This window comes from Spea bombifrons, chromosome 9, assembly GCF_027358695.1.
Source record: "Spea bombifrons isolate aSpeBom1 chromosome 9, aSpeBom1.2.pri, whole genome shotgun sequence".
NCBI classification, from domain to species: Eukaryota; Metazoa; Chordata; class Amphibia; order Anura; family Pelobatidae; genus Spea; species Spea bombifrons.
Window position 1 is genome coordinate 29,414,565 of NC_071095.1, and position 24,444 is coordinate 29,439,008.

At 41.2% G+C, this 24,444-nt stretch overlaps 1 protein-coding gene across 3 annotated transcripts in view; it reads left to right on the forward strand.

Moving 5' to 3' along the window:
• Positions 1–24,444, forward strand: part of NPAS3 (neuronal PAS domain protein 3) — a 181,502-nt gene that overhangs the window by 86,437 nt on the left and 70,621 nt on the right. For all 3 annotated transcript variants that reach the window (XM_053475224.1, XM_053475226.1, XM_053475225.1), the window contains exon 3: positions 2,669–2,913. In XM_053475224.1, coding sequence (XP_053331199.1) covers positions 2,669–2,913 — 245 coding nt within the window. The remainder of the gene's footprint in view (positions 1–2,668; positions 2,914–24,444) is intronic.

Here is a 24,444-nt window from a genome sequence, read left to right on the forward strand (position 1 = left end):
AATCTGTGCTCTGTGGCTTTCTTTTTCGTCCTGCGTGAATCCAGCTGTTCTCTGCTAGGAAAGGGTTAAATAACAGGACAGTATGGGAAGGCAGCGTTTGGTAAGGGGTATCTACACATGGCCTCGGGCAAATCTGTCTCTGCCCGCATACCTATCTATAAAGCAAGCAAACGCGCTACATGGAAAGGTGTTTGTAGTTGATGGCTGCTGACAGGAAAGGGTTAAGGCGAGACGCCCGCGGCTGCCAACATTAATTTCTCTTCGACTCTGTAAACATCAGGAACATAAAAGGCCAATTTCACAACTAAATATAGCAGCGTATTTTGGCGTGATATAAATGGCAGATCACTGTTGTAGAACACGACAGGCTGAGTATCCCAGCATTGCAGCCCAGAGGCAGGGGGTGGATTTCTAATGGGGAGAGGGACATGTTGCCCCGGTAACAGCATCAGTTACCCTAGGCCTAGGGCAAAAACCCGAGCCTGGTGCACTTACCCCCACAGCAGTGCTAGCTTCACTGGGTAACTCCAGGACCATGGCCCTTTAATGTCGGGCTTCTTCATAGTCCGAAATGAACCCTTTTAAACTTTAGCGGTGAATTAATGGTCCGTTTGTTGGAAGGGTTCTGGTGGATATCTCTGCTTTTTTATGTAGTTTAATGTATTTTCCATTAATTCCACATTCTTTCAGATAAGTTTCCCATTCCCCTATTTGTATAACTGGCGGCTTTCTGGTATCTGTTAGAGGATTCTGTGCTTGTTTTAGAGCACAGGCGTTATAAAGTCCATGGGCTTGTACGCCGAAAGAATCCACCCAACGGGATGTCTACAAACAACTGGACTGTCTTTAAAAGACAGGGCAAAAAGGACAGCTCCCCATGCCCCTCTTTTGGACCCATCGGTCACAGCCTTCAGTGGGTAGAAGATGGTTATGACTATAGTGGCGCTGGCACCACCAACAGTCAGGTAGAGAAGGGAAGAGGAAGGACCATAAGAGAAGGTTTACTGAGATGGACTTCAGGGAGGAACAAGAGACAAGATGTATCTAGAGCCCGTTGCGTTAAACATAACCCTTGCAAACAGAAAGGGACATGTGATATACGCATATAACGTGTAGGTACACCGCCCAACATTTCCCGTGTTGACCCATTTGTCATGGTGGGTATGTGTAGGGGGCATGATTTTATCAAGACCTTTTACCCGTCATTGTGGTCTGCTGATGGTTGTTTATAAGGCTTTTATATTCTACGTACAAAATGTAACATAGTAACACATTTTCTGTTGTCTATATATGCATCATTTTGAGATTCATGGTTGTAGAACTCATGCCCACCAAGCATTTTGAACTCTTACAAAATAGGGACACCAGGGTGAGAAAAAAGGGACACTTGGGAGTTATGTGTCGATGATGTCTGGAGCTGGGTTTCTGTATGGACATATCACGGTTACAGAGCCTGACGCTTTTGGGATCTGAATATTATTTTGATATTTACTACAGCTATCGGTGGCTGTGAAGTGGTTAACTTGAGCCGCTCAGCTTCTCCCAGAGGCCCCAGCGGTGGCTCGCGACCACTTGTTCTCCTGTTAGATGCTGCAATGCTCTGCATGTTAGAACACATTTTTCCATTACTGAGGCTAGGGTGGGGAGTGCCCGTGGTGCCTCTGATTGCTAGACACTGAAACACGAGAGGTGCCAGGGAGGCTTCAAAGCTGCCGAGTGATAGCCTTTGATTAATTTTTGATGGGTGAATTGGGGATGTTCAGCAGCCTCCACATCTCCCAGGCCGGAGTAATTGATTAATAGACGGTGTGCCCAGCAAAAACCGTAACCTGACGCATGCGCGTCACGGGCACATCCAAAGTGGAAGAGCGAGAATTAATATGAAGTTAACCCTTAAACATTGGATTCTTACTAGGTCACATTCCTTTCTTCTCGGCACCTTTTGTTGAGTTCTCTATGCTGAGCAGTGGGGTGATAAGGTTGAGAACCTCAAATTATAATGGAGCGTCAGCCTTCAATGTACTCCTGGTAACTCGCGTATGCCACGTGTACACTCTGACTTGTTCTAACTCCCATGCTTGTAAATGTCCTCTTGTTACCATAGCAACCAAAGTACTGTCTCTGCTGGACCATTCCGGCAGTTGCTGTGGTACCTTTAAAACTTTGCCCCAGGGCTTCTTTATTTGAATAGAAACGTTGTATTTTAGAATATGCATGATGATAGCAAAAAACTGCTTATAGATCAATTCAATAGAGACCTGATCTGGGTAAATCAGCTCGTTCCATGGAAGAATTCCGATTTCAGGAATCCGTAAGGGGGGAAAAAACCATGTAAGGTATAATTAGAGGGTATGTTTTTTGAGTGAATAATGAGTCCCACTTGGGCATAATTAGAGTCTCTTTCTCCATGATAACTTTTTCTAATATATAGGGTAGTGGTTATGGAATTAATCTGCAAGGACCACAAAACATTTAGGGATTTGGGATCATCCAAACGTGATAAAAAAGATATGTACCAATATTACACTGTTAAAGTCACTGATGCCGTCAAATACCAAAACAAGCTGCCAGAAAAATAATATATGATCCAAATGTTTATTAGTCATTATATAAAGTGCAATAAAGGGATTATACCCTCATGGAACTATTCTCATTTTCACTCTCACAGTTTACAAGCCCTGCGGAAAGAGAAATCCAGGGACGCAGCTCGTTCCAGACGTGGGAAGGAGAACTTTGAGTTTTACGAGCTGGCCAAACTACTACCGCTGCCTGCGGCCATCACCAGTCAACTGGACAAGGCATCCATTATCCGGTTGACGATAAGCTATCTGAAGATGAGAGACTTTGCCAACCAGGGAGACCCACCATGGAACCTGAGGATGGAAGGGCCACCCCCCAATACATCTGTCAAAGGTGAGTTTTTACACATTTATCTGTTCGTTGAGAGGCTCAAACTGTTCTGCTGCCAGTATAGAAATACATAGCATGTTCTGTTTAAATTGATCCGTCACAAATCCTTCATTATGCAGTTCAATATACTTAATAAAACTATGCAATCAAGGTTACGGACCAAACGATGTAATAAATATGTATTAGGCTCCTGGCTAATATGTTAATACCATACCTTCTTTACAAATATCTTACTAGGGTACAGTGACTTAACAACTGGGAGCACAAAGACCCCCAGATCCCAGAGTTCGCAGCTGAATGGCACCCTGCATTGAGATCCCTGTGTCTGCTGGCACAGATCAATCTTCTCCTGCTCCCAGCACATTGCCAGGGATTTGGGGAGCATGGAGAGAAGAGGAAGAAGAATCTGTGCCAGAGGAGACGTGGATTTTAATGCTTCATGCTGACCCACTTATAGAATATCTTCCACCCAACCCTTAGCTGGAAGGTATTTCTGGAGGTGGGGACCTTACTTGGGAGTAAACGGCTTTCCCCCCACCATGGTATACTACGACTAGGATAGGTTCTCTCCTAAAATTACCCTTGCCAGCCTGCCAGAGTCACCTCAAACTCCTTCCTCATGGTTTGGGTCTTGCTTTCCTCCATATGTGGCAAAGCAAATCCACCTTAGGCCCTGTGTCTTGACAACATGAGCCCAGGGTTTGCCTTGGCCATAACACACTATGTGGTGCCCAACAAGGGGTCTTACTAACCCCTAATGTGATGTTATCTTTAGCGGAACTTACACATATGTTATGCCGTAAATGCAGCTTAAATGTACATTTTTACCTTTGCTGCACATAACGTTAGACAAGACTAGCATTTTATACATTAAACATTTAACAATAATATTATAAATGCCATTCTTACAGTAAGTAGGAGTTATGGTGCAAAATATGTTAGATGGGATAGGTCACAATCATTTGTCTGTCCTCTAACTAGCAGCTCTATAATTGCAGAGAAATATGAATACAATTGATTGATTTAAGTATTATTATTATTTGTTTTATATAGTGCCATCATATACTGCAGCACTGTTCAAACTATAGAATATACACTATATGATCAAAAAAGAATGTGGGCACCTTACCATCACACCTATATGAGCTTGTTGGACTTCCCATTCCAAAACCATGGGCTTTAATATGGAGTTGGTCCATATTGTGGCTAAAACAGCTCCTACTCTTCTGGGAAGGCTTTGCCCAACATTTTGAGGCGTTCCTGTGGGAAATTTTGCCCATTCATCCAGTAGAGCGTTTGTGAGGTCAGACTGATGTTGGATGAGAAGGTCTGGCTCACAATCTGTGTTCCAGTTCATCTCAAAGGTGTTGGATGGGGTTGAGGTCAGGGATCTGTGTCGCCAGTCAAGTTCTTCCACACCAAACTCATCCAACCACGTCTTTATGGACCTAGCTTTGTACACTGGGGCACAGTCATGCTGGAATAGAAAAGGGCCTTCCCCAAACTGTTCCCACAAAGTTGGAGGCATAGCATTGTCCAAAATGTCTTTGTATGTTGTAGCATTAATGTTACCATTTACTGGAACTAAGGGGCCCCTGAAAAACAGCCTCAGACCATAATCCCCCCTCCACCAAACTTTACAGTAGGCGCTATATATTCCGGTAGGTAGTGTTTCATCCAAAAAACCCAGATTAGTCCATCAAACTTCCAGATAGCTAAGTGTGATTCAGAGAATATGTTTCAAATGCCCCATTTGGCATTACAGAAAGTATCTTGAGCTTGTGTGCAGGGCTTGATGCCATACAGGACAGGCAATTTTTACTCTTCAGCACTCCGTCGCCCCGCTCTGTGGTTGTGCATGGTCTGACGCTTTGTTTCTACTTCTAGATGCCTCCACTTTACCATAATAGCACTTACAGTAGACTGGGGCAGAAATGCCACAAAATAACTTATGGCAAAGGTGGCATCCTATGACACTGCCATGTTTAACGTCACTGAGCTCTTCTGTACGACCGATTCCAATGCCGGTGTTTATCTTCGGAGATGGTTGCCCATCTCCTGGATTTTAACCACCTTTTACCAATGGGTTAGTAGGGGTGTCCACATACTTTTGTTCATATAATGTATAAGCAATTATATATGGACTGATTGTCCACCTAAATTGTCTTTTTGTTCAAATCAAATTATGATTTAGTGACATAGCAATAACAGAAATATGTCCCAAGCTTACAAACATCTCTCTCTTCCATCATGGGATATGTCCCCAAAACTAATTGTAGTTGCTTCTTCTGCTTTTATCGTAGCAAGGGGTAACTTGCTGATCAGTGATCAGTTTGTGTTCTATAAACAGCGACGTTCTCGTAAACCATGTACGATGCGCACACGAACCTTGCTAATTAAATGACTTACAGCAGGTTGAACCCCTCTGACTGCACCGGTCTCTGAGACCCACAGAGATGCTTTTTAGCTCCGTATTCATTGATACTAAATCGTTCTTTGCTGTCGGGGTGTACACAATAAAAATGCAGAGAGCTGTCAGCAATCATTCATTTAATCAGGCTGTGCAATGAGGTAAACAAAGATGGCAGATTAATGAGTCCGGCATTCTCCCTGACTGACAGCACGGCTAATATAGTCGGGGTAGGATTAACCCCTTCATATCCATATAGCCTGTTCTTCTGATAAGAAACCTTAAACCAGAGATTAGCTTGTGCTTTCACAATTATTTCACTTTTCATACATACTACACAAAAAAGATAATGAAAAAAAGAGATTGTTTGGGGATGGGGCTTCTTTCAAAAGCACATTGACCCAGACGTGTATAGGAGTAATTAATAATGTAATTAGACTATACTTGCTGAGTTCACTGGGCTAGTGACTTAATGCAAGGTTAATTTACTAAATTGTACTATGCATCTCTTTACATTTGAATAATTGAATTAACAAATCTAATGATTTAGCTGTCACTAGTACAAAATCAGATTTAATAAATATTTTCACTTTTCTCTTAGAAATATGGTAGCCATTCCTACCTCTTCCTCTACTGCCCTGATACCTCCTTTCCTTCAAAAATCTTATGTTAACATAAAAAGAGAGAACCTTTAAATACAACCATAATTATAATGTGTCCTCTATCATATCCCCAATGGTTTAATATTGACCAGACTTCCTACTCGCCCATCGGGCTTGAAGATGAAGAGTTCTTTTAGGTTCCAAATTCTATTTTCTCTTCCATTTTTAAAAAACGCTTTATTGGAGACGTGTACATCTCTGATATAAATCTTATCATATTTGTGACAATCTAAAGGTGAAAATTCCAAAGGTCGTTTCATCCGGAGAAGATTCTTTCACACGTTTTAATAATGCCGGGATCAATTAAGGTGCCTTCTTGAAGATAATGTTTTTTATGAAATGGCAGATAAGAACCATTTGGCTCATTTGGTATGCCAATTTTCCTGCTGTAAAGATGCAGACCTTAATCAATCCTCGATCTCGTCTTAAATTCAGGATAGATTTATGCCTTTCCCATGCGTGTTTTAATTCCGTCATTCTATTAGAACTCTCTTACTGTATAAGAGTAGGGCTGCAACAACGAATCCATAAAATCGACAATGAAAATCGTTGCCAACGAAGTTCGTTATCGATTAGTTTTAATCGATTTTATCGAATATAAGATGAGTATTTTTTACAGAGCAAGTGCTTTGAAAAATACCCTCAGAGCAAGTGCTCTGAAAAATACCCTCGTCTTATAATCTGACCTCAAACAGAGGTTGGATAATAACACTAAGATCCAGATCCCCCGCAGTGCTGCAGGAGACCCAGATCCTCCCCTATGATGGAGCACCAGCGTGAAATGACCTAACGGTGCTCCACCATAGAAGCCCCGGCGGAAGAACCGGCCACCAGCAGTGGAGGTTGTCTGCAGGCATTGCACGACGTCGGGCGATGATGCTACTGCCGGCACTTCCGCTGGGGATCCTATGATGGAGCACCGGCATCACATGACCTTCCGGTGCTCAGTCATAGAAGCTCCAACGTTCACCGGCTGCCCCTACTAGACACTGAGGAGTATGGAACACGTGGGGTAATTCTAGGGGGGGTCAGAGTGGCATATCAGGGGGTATAAGGCATATCAGGGGCACAGTGGCATATAGGGGGTATAAGGCATATTTGGGGGGCAGAGTGGCATGTTTGGGGGCAGAGTGGCATATTTGGGGTATAAGGCATATCAGAGGGCACACTGGCATATCAGGGGGGTATAAGGCATATCAGAGGGCACTATGGCATATAGGGGATATAAGGGATATCTGTGAGGCAGAGTGGCATATCAGGGGGTATAAGGCACATCCAAGGGCACAGTGGCATATCAGGGGTGTATAAGACATATAGGGGATATAAGGCATATTTGGGAGGCAGTGTGGCAAGCCTGGGCTCAGATATGCATAACTGGGGGGCAGGTTGGGAAATAAAAACAAGAGATGCATTTTACTCAAAGTTTGTTTTATTCTGATGTTTGTTTTTAACATCCTGTTTGTTTATTAAATTATTTTAAATAAACGAAAAATGTATGTTGCCACCTTTTAGCGACTACAGTAGTCCACAAAAGCAACAATAGTCTGTGATGGACTATTAACAAGTTAATACTTGAAGCATTTCATTCAGCTCTTTTAGTTCCCAGGTATGTTTATATGGGTGTCATTATATATCCAGATACATTTTTTTGGTGAGCATATGTTATTTTAAGTCTCTGATGTCACATCAAATGATGTACCATGTGCTCAATTACAAAAAGCCAAAGACTCAGTCTTTATATGCGTGTTTTATATGCTTTATGGAAAAGTAAGATCAATTCTATTTAAAACGTTTTCCATTAAAAAAGCTAAACCACAGAAAAGACTGTAGAAGTGACACTGGCATATTGGATCGGCAGAAATCTACCCTAAAGAAGGACAGAAAGTCTAGGGTTTGACAGTATTAATGTCTTGGTGGCGCTGCTGGTTCTACCAGATGTTGGGAGGTGGCATGACTTGGAAATCTTTGTAAAATTCTCTCTCATCTTAACATTTATCCATTGAGGAAGAAAGTTCCTGTAGCTTTTGAAATCCCTTTCTGGCAGGTAGTACGGAGTCCTTTCTTAAAAGTTATACCTGTTGTTGGGAAAGTATAGAAAGCCTTGCACAGTCTTTGGGGACCTAAGGCCACCAAGTCTCCATAAACTTACTTTACTTTCTCTATCTCTTTCTATGTTCACTCAGTAAAAGGTATCACCTTTGACTAAAGTGTCCATCTTCTCGTGGACTGATATGGTTATATCCATGTTCCTCCTATGGAATAATATGATAGCATTAGGTGCAGGGCATGATACATTAGAAGGGTCCAGCCTTAAAAAACTTAAATAATTAGCTGGGTCATTACGGGGTAAGGGATTCCATACAGATTGTGGGATGAAACACGTTTGGCCCTAATATGGTACCCCGTTTGATGGTTTTTTTGGAGACCTAGCGTGGTTTTAGCTCAGCTCCCTAGACATTTACCTCTTTCCAGCTGGATTGACAAAACATTAGAGGGAAGAGCTAAGAGACGGAGGAACAATGGAATTTAAACTGCCTGATTGTCATTGTAAACGGTGAATAAGATGTTTGCAAAACTGAATGTTTTGACTGACTGGCATAGCAGTAAATGCCTAGGAGCACATTTCAAGCATTAACCCTTTAGGCAGTAGAAAGCAACGTGAATCTAAAAAAGAGTTAATTGCAGCAGGCAGTGCATCCTATCTCAACCAACAAAGACTGTTGCTGTTCGTTATCTCTCTGTTTTATATATTTTATTTATTTTTTGCCTTTTTTTTTTTTTTTTGCTTTCTAATCGGAGAGCAATTTCCACAGCTGTGGGCAAGAGACATTGCATTCCCGGGCTGGGCTGTAAGAAAAATTGAATGACAGCGAGCAAAACAGCAGTAATTATAAAACTAATTACTAAACGCTCATGATGCCCGCAGGCTTGTGCATAACTAAAATTAGAAAAAGAAATTGCTTTTGGCTGAGGAGGAGGAGGAGAGCTGTTTTGGTCGCTGCTCCCATAACGCATCCGTTTTCAAAATCAGAGTGGTGTGTTTAGCAGCATGGGTTCAGATCCCTCCATAATAACGACAAATCATTTCTCATATGCAACCATAAAATGTGACGGCGGATACGAGTCCTCTTGCCTCATACTCTTTGCCCTTATTTTAACCCACGTCTCTGTTCAAATTACGCAAGAAAAAAAACATTTTGACTATAATTATTTTTGTACTTCGTTACTGAAGCGGCCGGCGACATGTCTCAGAGACTCGGGGAAGCAGGAGAGTTCCCAGGTAGTCTACAACTATATTTTCTCGATTCCAATGTTTCAAATGGGAATCAATTTGGAAGCATTGGGTGTAAGTACACAGGGAGAGGTGCCTGACCAACCCAGTTGAGACAAGTACTGGTTAGCGGAACCCTGTGAGGTTTACAGAGCTTGTAATACACACGATATTGTAACAATAATATATATTTTTTACTCTGTAATGAACAGCGTTTGTAAGGTTCTTGCCCTTGAGATGATTTAGAACACTAGAGTGGGAGCCAAAATATTTTCCCTTGCATCCTGTCTATGGATCTGCCGTCTACAAACGGACATTTAGGTGACATTGATACAGTTATGCCAAGCACATTTTTCCCATAAAATCGTTAAGTAGCTTTTACAAGGTGAAATCGTAAACGGAAGTTTACAGATATTCTGCAATGAGGACGTAGAATGTGGAGTATGTAGGAACTTCATAAATGGAACATCCATCTCTAATACCTTGATGATGGTAAGACTCACGTGTTCTCATGCAAGGGTCTTATTTCTTTTGGGGTAACAAAGATGACGTGGGCCAAAAAATGCCCTACACATCCTATGTGTAAAGCTTTGGGAGCTTAATTGGTTGCGGCTCAGTTGGTTGTGATATGGGTTTCAGGTGGACTGGGCAAAAATAAACAGCTATGTCATTGTAGATCATGATTTCATGGCATTAGGAGCTACATAGAAATACATTGTAGATTTATCTGCCTGAGGGACATTCTTAAAGCTTGAAGAGTGACCAGGATCACCATGAATGCAGGGCCAAAAGGAGATCATGGAAACAACAAAGTATTCCATAGACTTCATCTGAAAGATACATACCCAGAATGTTTTAAAAAAGATATTTGGAAGACATTTTAGTTTGCGACGTCACCCAATATTCATGGCACCCCTTAAAGTATATATTCTTAAACAGTGAACCATCAGATTATGCAGCACTATTAGCAATGCTTCCATTTTAAAGGAATCCAATTGAAATATAGAAGTCTGACTCATTTATGTGCATTATGTAGAATGAATATGTAAATATTTGCACAGAAGAGTGAAGAGAAGTCCGTGATGTTGCAGAGAGGAGCCATTTTCATTTACCGCAGCTGTCCTCAGATAAAATTGTTTCTCAATCTTTTGCTGACGGATTCCCTCCAGTACCAGATGTTAACAACCAAATTCGCCTAATTGCAACTGTTTACAAAAACAAAGCACCATTCGCTTGTAGGCATACACGTCTCCATGACTTGAAACTGATACTGAGATCCTTCAGTGCCTTAATCTCACTGGAGTCCATCATGAAGATTCTACGGAGAAGTTCTCAAACCATGGTGGACAAGCCATTGGTTCTAATACTGCCCATAGGGATTTCTGTTTTCATGTAACAACACCTTCAATTGTGTTCAAGCATGTGTTTTAGGAATGATGTACTAGTAATAGAAGCACCAGCGAAGAGACAAATCTGTTCAGTATATGAAGGTATGAGCTACAGTGTAGGACCTTGAGATTGGAGTTGATTCTTCTCCCATATGGCGTGAGGATGATTTGTATCGCACCATGCTAGTATTATTTCATACTTCTACCAAAATTTGAAATAGCTAATGTACATTCCCATCCATATCTGTCAGCATTTCAAATGTTCAAAGACAGACATTTTGGGTTCTGGGGTCTGGGAAGAGATCTGTCTAGGGGCAGGGATTTTTTTCCAAGACTTTTATGTGACTTTATGAATTTAGAAATAAACTATTTAATGTATAAACACTCTCTAGTCTCTGCGCTGTATGCGCGTATTATACATAATAGCATAACGGAAATACTAAAAGTGCATTTTGTAGAAAGAGGGCATTTTGAAAAGCAAGTCTGATTTTTCGAGAATAAAATGATTTCCAGTTGGGAACCTAATATTTCAGGTACCCGCACATGAATGACAGTGTCTGATTTGTATAAATTAGGTTCTTTGGTACAAGCTACTTAGAAAAAAAAGCAATAATTAATTCTAGTCTTTATTTAGAGTATACTAGGAATTAGTGCTCCTTGCCTGCATCTGGTGTATGGCGTTTAATACTTCTGCCCTTTAAACCGTCTTTGTGGTAAGGTTTGACGTGATAATAAATGTCTTTTCCAGGGGCATGGCTAGGACTTGGCCACCCACTCCAGCATTGGCATCCCTTCTTTCAGTGGTGGGGGGCCCTTCTAATTGCACATTTGTCTGTAATGAGGGGCATAAATCATGAGCCGCTCCTGGCTCTGGGGCAGCGCCGGGGGGAGCACATCTGTAAACCTATCCAGGCGTGATTGTTACCCCAGCGTTCCCCACCTGTCGCCAACCAGAGCATCCTACAAAGCCCAGAGCAACGCAAGTGGAGCCACTTCTGCTCCTGGTAGCCAAGAGGTTTGCATGAATGTGAACACTCTCTGCGCTATATGTCGAAGGCTGACGGATATGGCAAGGGCCGTATCTCCAGATGTAATAACTAACCAACATTGGCTTGTTTTTAATTTGTGTCAATCACCACTCAGAAAGAAAGAAGTGTTCTAAACAAGCCTAGGTGGATCCTAAAGTTATTTCTCACATTTAAGAGTGTATATTTTCAGTTCTCTGTCTTTTATTAGTAAATATCTATCTGTATTTTATAAATACGTACCAGCCAATGGACCCGACAAGGAATAATAGTTAAAAACGACTTGATTGGGATACCAGTAAGGTGGTTTGCTGAATTTTTACTCGTCCAGGAATGACTTTATAAAGTGGAGTCTGTAACACATATAGCATTTATTTGTATGGCAGGTGGTGGAGTCGCCGTTACTTTGAGGTGGACACCAGTGCTATCCGCAAGATTAGATCCTTGCAAGTCAACATTGTTTTAAAGCAGCAGATGCTTTAAATCTCTCTCTGGCAAATTGGTCGACACCAATGATGCTGAGAGAAGTAAGAACATTATCAACAAACATAATAACACAACTTGTATATGAGTGTGAGTACACGTGACTGCAAGGATGCTGGACTGGAAGGGGTAGAACTTGTTAGTTGGGACTCTACTCTGTGTGTCGCAAAGTAAATATTAATATAAAATGAAGAACACAAACCATATGCCAAATCCTTTCTGTGCGTATCATCATTTGCCAGCAGGATTACATGGCTACAGAAAAGGTAATCAGGCGCTTAGAGGAAACTGTAAAGAAGTAGATGAGGTTCCTGTAGGAATCGGTTGACTGGCTCTGGCTGTGCCAGTCAACCGATTCCAGTTGGGAGATTGGAACAGCATGGAAAAGTTTCCTTAACCAGCCTGGTGTGCCTCAAAGTAACTAATGTGATAACTCTCAACAAATCCACACAGCTTCATTATGCCGCAGAAGAAGAAATCTTTTTTTTATAGCAAAGATTATGGAAATAACGTACATTATGGTGCAAAGTATTAAAACTGGCCTTATCACTATAGCAACCAATAGAATATCTCTGCTGATTGGGCATTCCATTTGGTAGTTTTGGTGATAAGACCACTTTTAAAAGCAATATTAGTTTTTGCTAGCCCCGGGTTGCTTTAGTGATATAGTAGAGTGGATAGAAATTGGGGTGAAATGGGGGAGAGGCAATCCCTTATAATTGCGTCACCCCACCAAAGAACACCCCCTGCTCAGTCTGAGCCGTACTCTTTTATTTTATACACTTTCATTAAAAAATCTATTCATCTAACACAAACAACCACACGCATTCCAATATATATATATATGTGGGTTATTCGCGCTAAGGAATTTCATGAAAAAGAATCAAATTATATTATTAAGGCTTTAATTGAGGTCCTGGTCTTATGCATAGAAATCCCTCATGAAATTTTGACCAGATACTGATTTTTTTTTTCCCCCATGTAACCTTTTCACAACAGACTCACAAATGGCAGACTATTTCCGTTGTATAATTATATCTGTTGTGCTTCTGTAAAATTGAACAATTACCGAGATAGGTAGATAAATGTCCCCATTAGGCCTTTTGGCCTTTTGTATTCAGGACATGCCTGTACCGAGCCCAAAAAAAGTTTCAAATTCCATTACTGGGCCATTCCTTCCTTGAATTAAATCCAGCCGAGGGTTCTCGTTGCTCCGAGAGAGTATTGTATGGGAGTCGGTGTGTGCGTTTCCCCCCCTGCGCGCCGGGGATACTGGTCCCCTGTGAACACGCGGCTCTCGGTGCGTCTGATCCGTTCTCGCACGGCCCAGAGAGGCAGTAATTGAAATCAGAGGCGGTGTGACGGAATTGCACAAGGGGCTTTGAAGTCTGCTTTCTGAGAGCGCAGCGGGAGCACATATGCGGTGAAGGACATTCACCATTACAAGCAATGTCCTTAATAATCTTGTTAGCCCAGGCTCTCCCTGTACGAGACAAATGGAACATTATTGGTTTATGGGTTGAAGTAAATAATTTAGTTTCCAATATTCCGGCTGCTTTGACAGTAAATTAAAATGACATGAAAGGGGCTTGTTGAATAAAGAAAATATCCAATCAGATGTAATTGGCATGACTTATGCAGGAGAAATGTATATTATAATTAAACCTTGTTGTCTCGCAGTCCTTTGAGTTTGCATAAATTCAAATGTCAGGAAAAGAAAGGGTTCTTTGATTTGGCGCACTTCAACTTTTGTAACACGGTCTCGCGTATTCCGAGCCGCGCAGCCGCCAGTCACATCACGCGCATGCTGTCTTGTTTGGGTATCCGTGTCAGTAATAAGCAAAACACGGCTATATTTGGTACCATTGTGTATATATATATATATGTGTATATATATATATATATATATATATATATATATATATACATATATATACACCGTTAAGGGTGTTCTATACGGTCCAGTGTTGTCTCCAATGTAATAACAGGTCTTCCTATAGTTTACTTGGTATACAAACCCGTTATGATGTATTGCCGTCTAGGGCTTGATTATAGGAGCAGTTGGGGGAGGCATCATGAAATAAAGTTGCTGATCCACTTACCAAAATACATCTTATTTTAGGGAAATAAATCTAGCGTACCTGCTATTCTATCCTTTTCCTCTGAAGGTTTCATTGGGAAAAAATTCAGCAACTTTTAAAGAAGCTTTTTTTTTTTTGCTTTCTATGGCAACAGCCTATCGTTGCCTGCCTTTTGTCACATGACAAGTGTTTCCGGGAGAGAAAAAAATATGAATGAGAAATTATATATGTATATATATATATATGTATATATGTATGTGTGTATATATATATATAATGTATATGATATAGAGGAAATAACATTGGTTATAGGAGCAGTTAGACTTTCCAAACTATATTTGTAATGTGCATCTCTTTTTGCTGCCAGTCCCTTTATCTTCTATCGTCCCAATTAGGTTTCCTTCACGTGAGTCTAACATAATGTTGTGCCAGGACGGGTGACATCTTGATTGGCGACCTTTCGCCTGATCCTTTGGGACAAGGCTGGAGTTTAAATCAAAGGTCACATCTGTAATCTATAGAATGGAGCATCTTCTTTAATCCCAAGGATATAGATATAGATGATGAATTCTTCAGTGACATAAGGAGGGAACGGGCTATAGGCTGTAGAGATTTTCTGTACACTCGGCCCCAGTGGAGATGACTTGCAGCCCGCAGTTGGGTGCCTTATTGCTGTCTTGACTTTGGAGTGGCTCCTGGTAATGACAGCTTTTAGACACACTTGATTACAATTATAGATTTTATGCCACATGCTTCACCTCTCCAGCAATACAGCCAGGAGCGGGGCTTAGAGGGGAGAGATGGCGGGGGTTTCTAATCAACATATCAGTGATTCTTATTCTAATAAGAAGAAATCACAGAAAAAAAAATGCATTATCCCTTTATCAGCTGGACCATATTTAACCAAATCGCTGCTGAACAAAAGGACCATACAAGCCTATGCCAGAAACAAATTAATAGTGAATCAACCCAAGCTATATGGTGGAGATATAAATACTTGATTATATTCATATGTTTTTCTTATTTATAACAAGACTTTAATGTTTTTTACATTTACATGACTATTGAGGACAGATATCCAATCAGATTTACATCGATTTAAATGTTCATACATGATAAGTCTCTAAATAAACTCTTTTAACCCTTTAATAGCCCATAACCCGCCAACCGTAGCCATCTAATAGCTCTAATACCTGCGCATTTGGAATACTTTAATCGACAGGATTTCCAAATGTCTGTCGTTTTATCTGTATTCGAGGATTACAATGTGACAAATCTGTCAGAATCACAATCTCATCTGCCGAAGAGGACAGGATCGGCTCCAGATGGTGTGACCTTGAAAATCTGCCCTTTTGAGATTGGAGTTAAACCCTGAGATTTAGGATCAAACCCGCGAATCTCTCCAGATACGGACAAGTAATATACAATCTTTTTATGCAAAATACACATTTAAAGCCTTAGTGCACCTTGAGCTAGCAGATCCGTAGAAGTGACCATTAAGCTATTGAAGTGATTGCATTTGATGGCCTTTCAGCTGACGTGGCAGGTAATTTGCAGTACATATCGGAGAATGAAGACGCGCATGCGGTACCTGCTCCGATTTTAAACCGCTCCAAACATGATGCTAATTCCTTCTTGATCCTCGGACTCTGTTACTCGGTTTTGTTGGTGTGCAGTTGTGATTCACAAATCTAAAGGACCTCTTTACAATGCAGGCACCTCTAAACACAAAGACCTCTGGTCAAGGCCAAGGACCCCATAGGGTTTTTTCTGGATGGACCTTTTGGTTCTTATCTGCCATTATATTCTATGTAGGGGGGGCCACCCGTGGAAATGATTGGGACATCAGCAGAAATAGATATAACTTGCTTGGAAGTCAGCGGTACTTACATAGAAACAGGTGGGGCTGCCAAAAACCCTGCTTGGTTCCTGCCTCCAAGCAGCCTTGGTAAGAGGAGAAGTGAGAGAACTTCACGGCAAGAAATTGGTCAGATAATGCAGGTATGCCTCCAAAACAACGTGATGGACGAGAAAGAATAAGCTAAATTCATTTGGTTAGACTAAAAACGTTGACCATTCCCCTTTAAGACGGGAATGTAAATGCGCATTCGATAATTCAACTGACTTGTGTTAAAGATTTCCCCTTATTTTTTTTTTTTTTAATTTTCGTCCTTATCATACATTGGCAAAAATACACCAAAGAGACAAGCCGTGACCTTCATAATTTATTTTTTATGATAGTTTTTGTATTGTCTTGAAGGGAATGCTGTATTGCTGTGGAATAGATAAGCACCAAACTCATTTATCAAAAAAAAAAGGAGAAAGAAAACATTCAAGAGAAAAATGAGAAGAAATATGGGACAAAAATTGGAAATTCAATTGGACCATCACAATATATCACTTGTCCAATTGATAATGAAGGTGTTAAAAATCTCATAACCGTATTTGTTTCTTTCTTGTCTCTAACTTTTTTATATTTTTTTTTTTTTTTTTTTTTAATGGGAAGGAGAAAAAAAAAATAAAAAATTGCGCAGCAGTTGTGCCACATGTTAAACACGCAATGTGACGTGCGTTAAGGAACCGGCGAGACTCCGACGGGGGGGAGAGGAGGAACCTTGAGACGCCTTGGCCAGCATTTCTCCGTGATAAATGTCTTGTGAGCTTAGAAGCTTTTGGGACGTAATAAAAAGAACTTAATGGACAATTTCTCGAAATTGCTAAGAAAAACCGCGTGCTGTCGGTAGGGTATAATAAGAGGATTTCTCATCACGGAGTCTGAGATTGAACGTCTGCAAAAGGAGAAGGAGAGAAGAAAAAAAAAAATAAAAGAAAGGATTTATCTCTTTGGTAACTGAGTAATTGAAATACAGACGAGCTTTGGTTCCAATTTGCCAGCAATAAAGTTGTAATGGGGTTTTCTCTGCAATTTTACCCTTAATGTGCTCATTCTAAGCAACACTATTTTTTTCCAAGCGAACAAATAACCTCAGTACAGCTTACTAGCAGTAATAGGCGCAAGCTGATGCTCGTATTAAACCTTTTAAATCAATTCACTAGTTGCTACAAGCTGCAGTGTCTGGCTAGTATGTTGATTAACCCTTTCGCCGCTCGCCCACAGCTCCTTAAACCACCGGCGTCTCGAGAAAGCACCGCCTGCTTAGAAGTCTCAAGACGTGCCGTCGTATCGACTTGCGCCAATGCGTAACAAATGAGCCCGCGCTGCAAACCCAAAGGATATTCCTTACAGGGGACGCAATTAGCTTGATAAGTTTATTCACAGCAGCGATACAGTTGTGTTCTTTTCAAAGAAGAAAGAACAGGCTTTTATTTGCAGAAATGGATCTCGGTTCCGCCGCCTGTCCTGTACATTTGCGAACATTGCATGTACATACAGTATATATACCCCGTGATTTCAGCTTCCGGTGAATGGTAAGTTTGGATTTGCTGTTTAATTGTCCGATTTCACAACATCAATCCTCAGTTACCCCACAACTGGTTTTCTGCTTCTCTTCATGCAACCACAGGTGGCTCGTTCATGGACACAGGTTGGAAAGTCACTGATTAATCCACCCGTGCTGTGGAAATCTACCCTGTTGGGGGGTATTTGAGGGCTAGTGATGATAAACATGGCTGGAGATTCTAGGAACCAGGTGCAAACGTGCCTTCCCTGTAAAATCTGACAAGGTCTATTCACTCCGGCGCGGAGAATCTTTCCGATCCCCGCTGTTACGAAGATGTTTGTTGAAGTCGACACAATAATATAGGCGCTATATGTGGTTCTGTCACTGATGTGAATGTTCCAATCCACAGCATATGACATGTAACGGCAATACTTCACACATTCTCAGGATTTTACTTTAAATGGATGAATTCTGCCTGTGCCTCTTTTCATTTTTTTTTTGCATCAGCGTACCTCCAAAAGATGCTGTTTGATGGTTTTCCTGGCGAAGTCGGAGTTTCATAAGTAAAAATGAACAGAGGCGAGATTCATAAAAAGTCCCTTCACATTAGATCTTCTTATAGTTCAGTAATAAAATGAAGAGAAGCTTACAGCATGGGGTCGCAGTCATACCTCCAGCTCTCACGGTGTTCTCACCCAAACCTTATTGTCTCGGGATGAATGGGTAGATTTGCGGCATTAAATAGTCCAGAGCTGACTCCTTTGTATTGTAATCAGATTTCATTGATCTTCTGGCAGGGGCAGCTCACTGGGGTTCTGGCCCTGATAACGTATAATGATACCAGGGTGTTGGAGATTATTTTTTTAATGAAATATAGGTTACAGGGATCACACGAGGCCTATGCAGAAACTAGTTTGCCCCCTTTTTTAACTTTATGCCCATATTATTCATAAGCCCGGGTAGAATCTCTGTATAGAAAATCCTTAAAGGTCCTGACTTCCTTCTGATGAGTCCTTGGTGATTATAAGTCAGGATATATATCAAAACAATAAGAAGAAAACATTGACCTGGAATCTTCAAATCAGATCCAATCCGGGGGGCAGCATGCAGCCTTCTTCTGCCCCTGCAATAGGATACTTTCTTCTTTTTAACTTCAATGAATACCTGGGAACTTTCTGCCTCCGCTGCCAGGAGCTCCCCCTTGTGGGGTGCCGAGGCGAGGTCCTGCTGACGTCTGTGGGTGCTCCTGCTGATGGTGGGCGGCCCTGGTGATGTCATGGGACACATGCTATTGTTAATGGGGAAGCGGGCGGGGAGTGGGGCGTGCCGGAACACCTCTCCCGCGACCCGGAGTTTCCACGTGCTGACCCGGAGACTTCTCAGACAATATCCGATTTAAAGATACGGGAGTGGGAGATATCTACCAGTTATTGGTACTCCATGAACAAGTAACTAACATTTATGAAGTCTGGAAATGAGAATGTTGGAGGAGCCAGCATCAACACACGGCCAACAATACATGACAGTTGATGTTCAGTAATGGGGCTCTGTATGTTCCTGCTGACGGCAAGGTGTTTTCGTATCCTCTAGAATTCTGGGCAAGGTTCAGAGAGTCCCTCTCACAGGGGTAATGACGCTTCAGCACGACACGCTGCGAAAATGGCATCGTTATTTAGAAACATTCTAAAACTCAGCCTCTGTTTTCATGCCACTCGCCACTATTTCACAGAGCCAATTTAGCTGCCTTCCTGCGGGGAGCGAATGGAGCAATTAAAATTAGGAGCAGAGATTTTCACATTCATAGGATACACATCAGGGATGAGTGATCATAAATTAAATCATTTTCCCTTCCCGCAAAGTCATATCTGTATTAAATGAGACTGAAAGACCGATATGGTGAGGTGGGGAGAGTGAAGAACTTTAAAGGGACTATGTGACACAGAGGAAGTAAGGGATTATACATAACGAGTGATATGAGCATCTAGCTTTTAAAGAGGAAGACCCGTGGAAAAATAAATATTTTCTTTAAATATGATACTGTATACAGTTTATCAAGACAGGGTGGTTTCATTTCATTTTGTTCCAATAAACTTCCTTGCTGATTCTTTGTGTCACAGCTGAACAAGTCATGCCTAATCCTTTACTCTGTAGGCTTTTACTATTGAGTGTCTGGCGGTGATTTAGACTGAGCCATTCTATTTTTTTTTCTACAAGGCAATATGGTAATGAGTCAGGGTGTTTGTCTCGTAGATAAAGCAAAGATATCAGACAGGACACATAAACATTACAAATACGCAACTCTCTGGGTTATCTAAACAATAGAATAATAAAACAATACAATATTTTTGAACACTCAAAAATGGTATGTAACTGGTTAAGCAGAACACTGTGTTTCTTGAAGATGGAGTATTGATTATGTACTTTCTCATTATATAACGCTCACTAACGCTCTCGCTGCAATGTGATGACCAACAGATTCTGAGCTCTCTGGAGTGGAATGTAAACTTAACAGTGGCCAAATCCCTGTCCCAGAACATATAATGCGGTATTTAGGTGAAGGGAGGACCTGGATGAAGAAGATGTTTCTTCTTTGCAGGAAGATTTAAACAGAGTGGAGGATTGGGCAGTCGCAAATGAGGTTCAACACAGACAAATGTAAAGTTATGCATTATAGGGAAAATGATAACAACGCAACATATACTTTAAATGGTAGGAGAAGGAATTAGGTATAATTGTAGACAGCAGACTGCAAAGGCCAGTAAGATATTGGAATGTATAAAAAGGGTATTGATTCACGGGAGGACGATATCATCTTGTCTCTTTACAAGTCAATGGTAAAACTCTTGAATATGCAGTTCAATTCTGGGCTCCGCTCCTTAAGAAGGACACTATAGAACTAGAAAAAGGAGGACTACAAAATTAATACGGGGATTGGGAGATACTAGTTATGAAGAGAGACTAAAAGAAATGCACTTATATCCATAAAAATACCATTGTATGAATATGTGCAGGGCCGATATAAAATAGACAACAGAGGAAGGGATTTTTAACAGTAAGAGCAATAAAGGTATGGAGTTCACTGCCAAGAGAGGTGGTTCTATCAGATACAATGAATGCCTTCAAAAAGACTCTGGATATTTTTTAGAAAAGCATAACATACAGGGCTATAAATAATAGAATAAACCTTAATATTTAAGAGCTCCTTCATCAAAGTAGATATCTTATTGTCCCTTGGATTGAAGAAGGAATTTTTCCTTCAAAAATTTTAAAATAGCTTATTTATTTATTACCTATTTTGGATCAAAACTTGAAGGATAGGTAGAGTTACTATGTTGCTGTGACATTCTAAAAGCTTATTTGAGTCTATACTTTTTTTTGTTGGCCCAATAAAAAATATAATCTTTGACTAAAGACTCCATCTTCTATTGGAGCAATACTTTTTACAACAAGTATCCCAGAGTCACGCCATCCCCTCACATTTTGTGTCGTACTAGTAGAGCGAACGTCTATTAGGTTATTTTGGTGTAAAGTATTTGACAGGTATACTTACCCATAACTGTGTTCTAGTTAAGTATGAAGACACATTTACTATTAGGAACCACAAAATATACTTTGTTAAAAGTTCAGGTGAAAACATAAAATAAATAATGAGGAGAGGTGTGTGTGTGTGTTGAGACACATAACTCACCACATATCACACTATAACTCATCTGTGGGCATAGAGTCAGGCAGCTGAAGAAAGACACTTCATTGTATGAAAACAAAAGGCAGAATACACTATGGTTCTACTTCACGACCAAGTGGGACATTTTGCCCTCCAGACAGTGTAGATCATTTCCGATGGATTCACAGAGTAGAACCGTGTGATACCACCTGGGAACTTGTGCTGCTTTCCAAAGTCTCTTCAACCTCCAAGCTGGTCACACTCCCCACTCCAGTTTTGTCCCCTTCTGCATACATTCAACCAGTACCACATTGTCTTTACAGTGTAACTGGGCCCTCTACATGATTATTCATGCCCCTTTATAGCAGCCACAAGCCTACTAGAAGGGGAGATCTGGGCAACCAACCCTGGCAGGTTACCAGATATGGTCTTATACTTATACCCTGCAAACATTCTGCACACGTAGAAAAGAGTGATGTCAGGGGAGGAAAAGCAGACAGGGATGTGGCCCATATCTTGGGGCTATGCTTCTGCTAACATGTTTATTGTACACTCTGTAACGCATTGGGACAGCAGCCAAGTGGTAGCTTGCCGGCGGGAGGTCTCCGTACAGCCTGCACCTACCTGATGTCCGTCTTCTGTGCTTTCCTTTCAAGCTTCAGGAACCTCTGTGATGCGCGATAGGGTTGTGTCCATGATGCACAACTTAGGGGTGAGGCCGGCTCGGCGCCAGATTTAAAAACCTGGAACTGCTATTCTGATGGACTCTAGTGTGGTCCTTTTGTGTGTAGTTAGTGAATCTGTTCATGTTTGAACCCTGGCATGTTTGACTACTCTCTGCCTTGTGGTTTTGGACTTTGCTGACCTGATCTGTGTACTGAATTTGGCTATACTGACTAGCTGCTCTGTGTACCATCCTTGGCTACATCTGAGCACTCGTTTAGTGTACCAAGCTTTGGCTAACTACCTGTCCTGCATACCTGACCTGGCTATATATATATATCCCTCTACCTGAGCCTCCACACTATGGGTATCATCAAAGCCCCTGATTTCCCACACCTCGGCAGGTGTATCGGGTGAAGAACTTATGTGGTGCGTGCTCCTGGGCCCTCCACTGCAAGTCTGCTCCGAGACGCTCCCTTTCATTAAGGATGTATGTTTGAATGGCGGTGCCATAATCTGTTTCTTTGTGCTTGATTGGATGGCAGTGCGTTAGGGTTAAGGTGTCAGGATAATTGGCACAACTAATTAAGCTGAAAGGGCACCAACATTTTAATCAGAGTCTCTTAAAAGGCAAAATGCAAATGTCCTCCACAGATGGATGAACTCCGTGAATCTTAATGAGGAAGACGGCCAGGAGCGGTCAGCGTGACGTGCGTGTTTGGGGCTTGGCTTCCTGTTATAGCTGGGAAATATAGAAAAGAATGCAGCACAGGTGTAAGGATGGGATGTGGGGGATTTATTGTCATAGTCCGGATTAGACATCATATACATTTATAAATGACTCATATACTACCAGTGTATGAAAAGTGTGTTTATTAACACCTGTAAGCGGAAGTCACCCACTTAGAGGGTAACAAGGATATTGTTTCTATATAATTTCTGTCAATATATAGGTATATTTGAGTCTTCTTAGCTGTCGGTGTGTATATATATATTGTGTATATATATATAATATTTATATATATATATATATATAGAAATATATAATATTCACATGCAGACCTGTTTAAAAAGCATTTAACATTTATTGGAACACACTAAAGAAACCCTGACTTCTGCCCTAATGCTCTGTAATTAATTTTTTTTCTTTTTGTCGGAATGGTATTTATGATAGTCTGCATGTTCTTGCTTTATCTAATGCATAATGTTCATTCCCGGCCTCTAATTGCATTTAAATTAAAATTGTCCTAGCAGAGAGATGAATTGCGTGCGGCGCGGTGGAATCACTCAGCTGATCCCGGGCAGGCAGGGATATAGAGCCATTTGGAGCACAGGTTGGGGGAGCGTTGAAGTTCATTAATTTTTATCGCTCAGGTAGTTGGAGTAAAGCAGGTTATTTTCTGTGAAATTTATATTTATGTTTGTGTCGGTGGCCGATATGTGATCAGAAGCCCAGAGGGAAAAGAAGCTTTTATTTGAGGTTTTTCTTTCTATGGCTGCTCCTAAGGGACACATGGCATCTGGACCTATGCCTTTTATATGGTTTCTCATTACAGAGAAATTTGTTGTTGTTTACTCACTGAGTGATATGGTTTGATTGCCTATGGCATATGAGGAAAATCTGAGCAAGAGATCTCTGAGGTTCCCAAAGCTTATGTGACATTACATGTTCCCTGGGTAGGTTGGCTTTGCAAAAAGGTTGGGGTTAGCCACACATAGGGGAGTAAACAGATAGCGGATGTCACCAAACAAGAGAAGAAACTGGAATATAGTCTCACGTGTAGATCTGCATAGTCCGACATGATCCTAAACCATCATTCACAGGTATGTAGGTTTGTGTCTGCCGTTAGAATTGACAGTGGTGGGTGCAGAGCCCTATATAATAATGCTATTATTATAATAAATGATGGAGAATATAGAATAGTGAGAATTTACAGACAACATCAGCAGATAATCAAGACCTTGGAGAGTGACAGGGCATACAATGCTCATACAGCATAGAGCACATCAACAGTAAGTGGGGTACAGAAGGCTAACAGGGAGAGTATACCAGCAGGCAAAGCAGGGGGTACGTACTAGCAGGGAGATCAATTGCATGCTATCTGCTTGAGTACACTGACATGGAGAGAGCACAGTGACTTAGTATTCATTCTAGAATTGATCACACAGGGAGAACACAGAGCGAACATATAGTCTACGGGGGACAAAGGGACTGATAAAACGTAGAGCAGCAAACAGAATGGACAACAAGCAGTGACCAAGCCAGTGGATTACCAGAAGACACACAGCATGGGAGGTGAAAGGACGTGTCTGCTGACCAGATGTGACCCACACAGCTTGGTGACAGCAGGCATGGAATATATTGACAGACAACACAGGGACAAAACACCATATCAGAGAATACAGATTGCAGGGCAGCCACAAAACAAATAGAGTCATCGAAGACAGTACAGAGACACATCACATTGAATGACATGCAGTGGCGA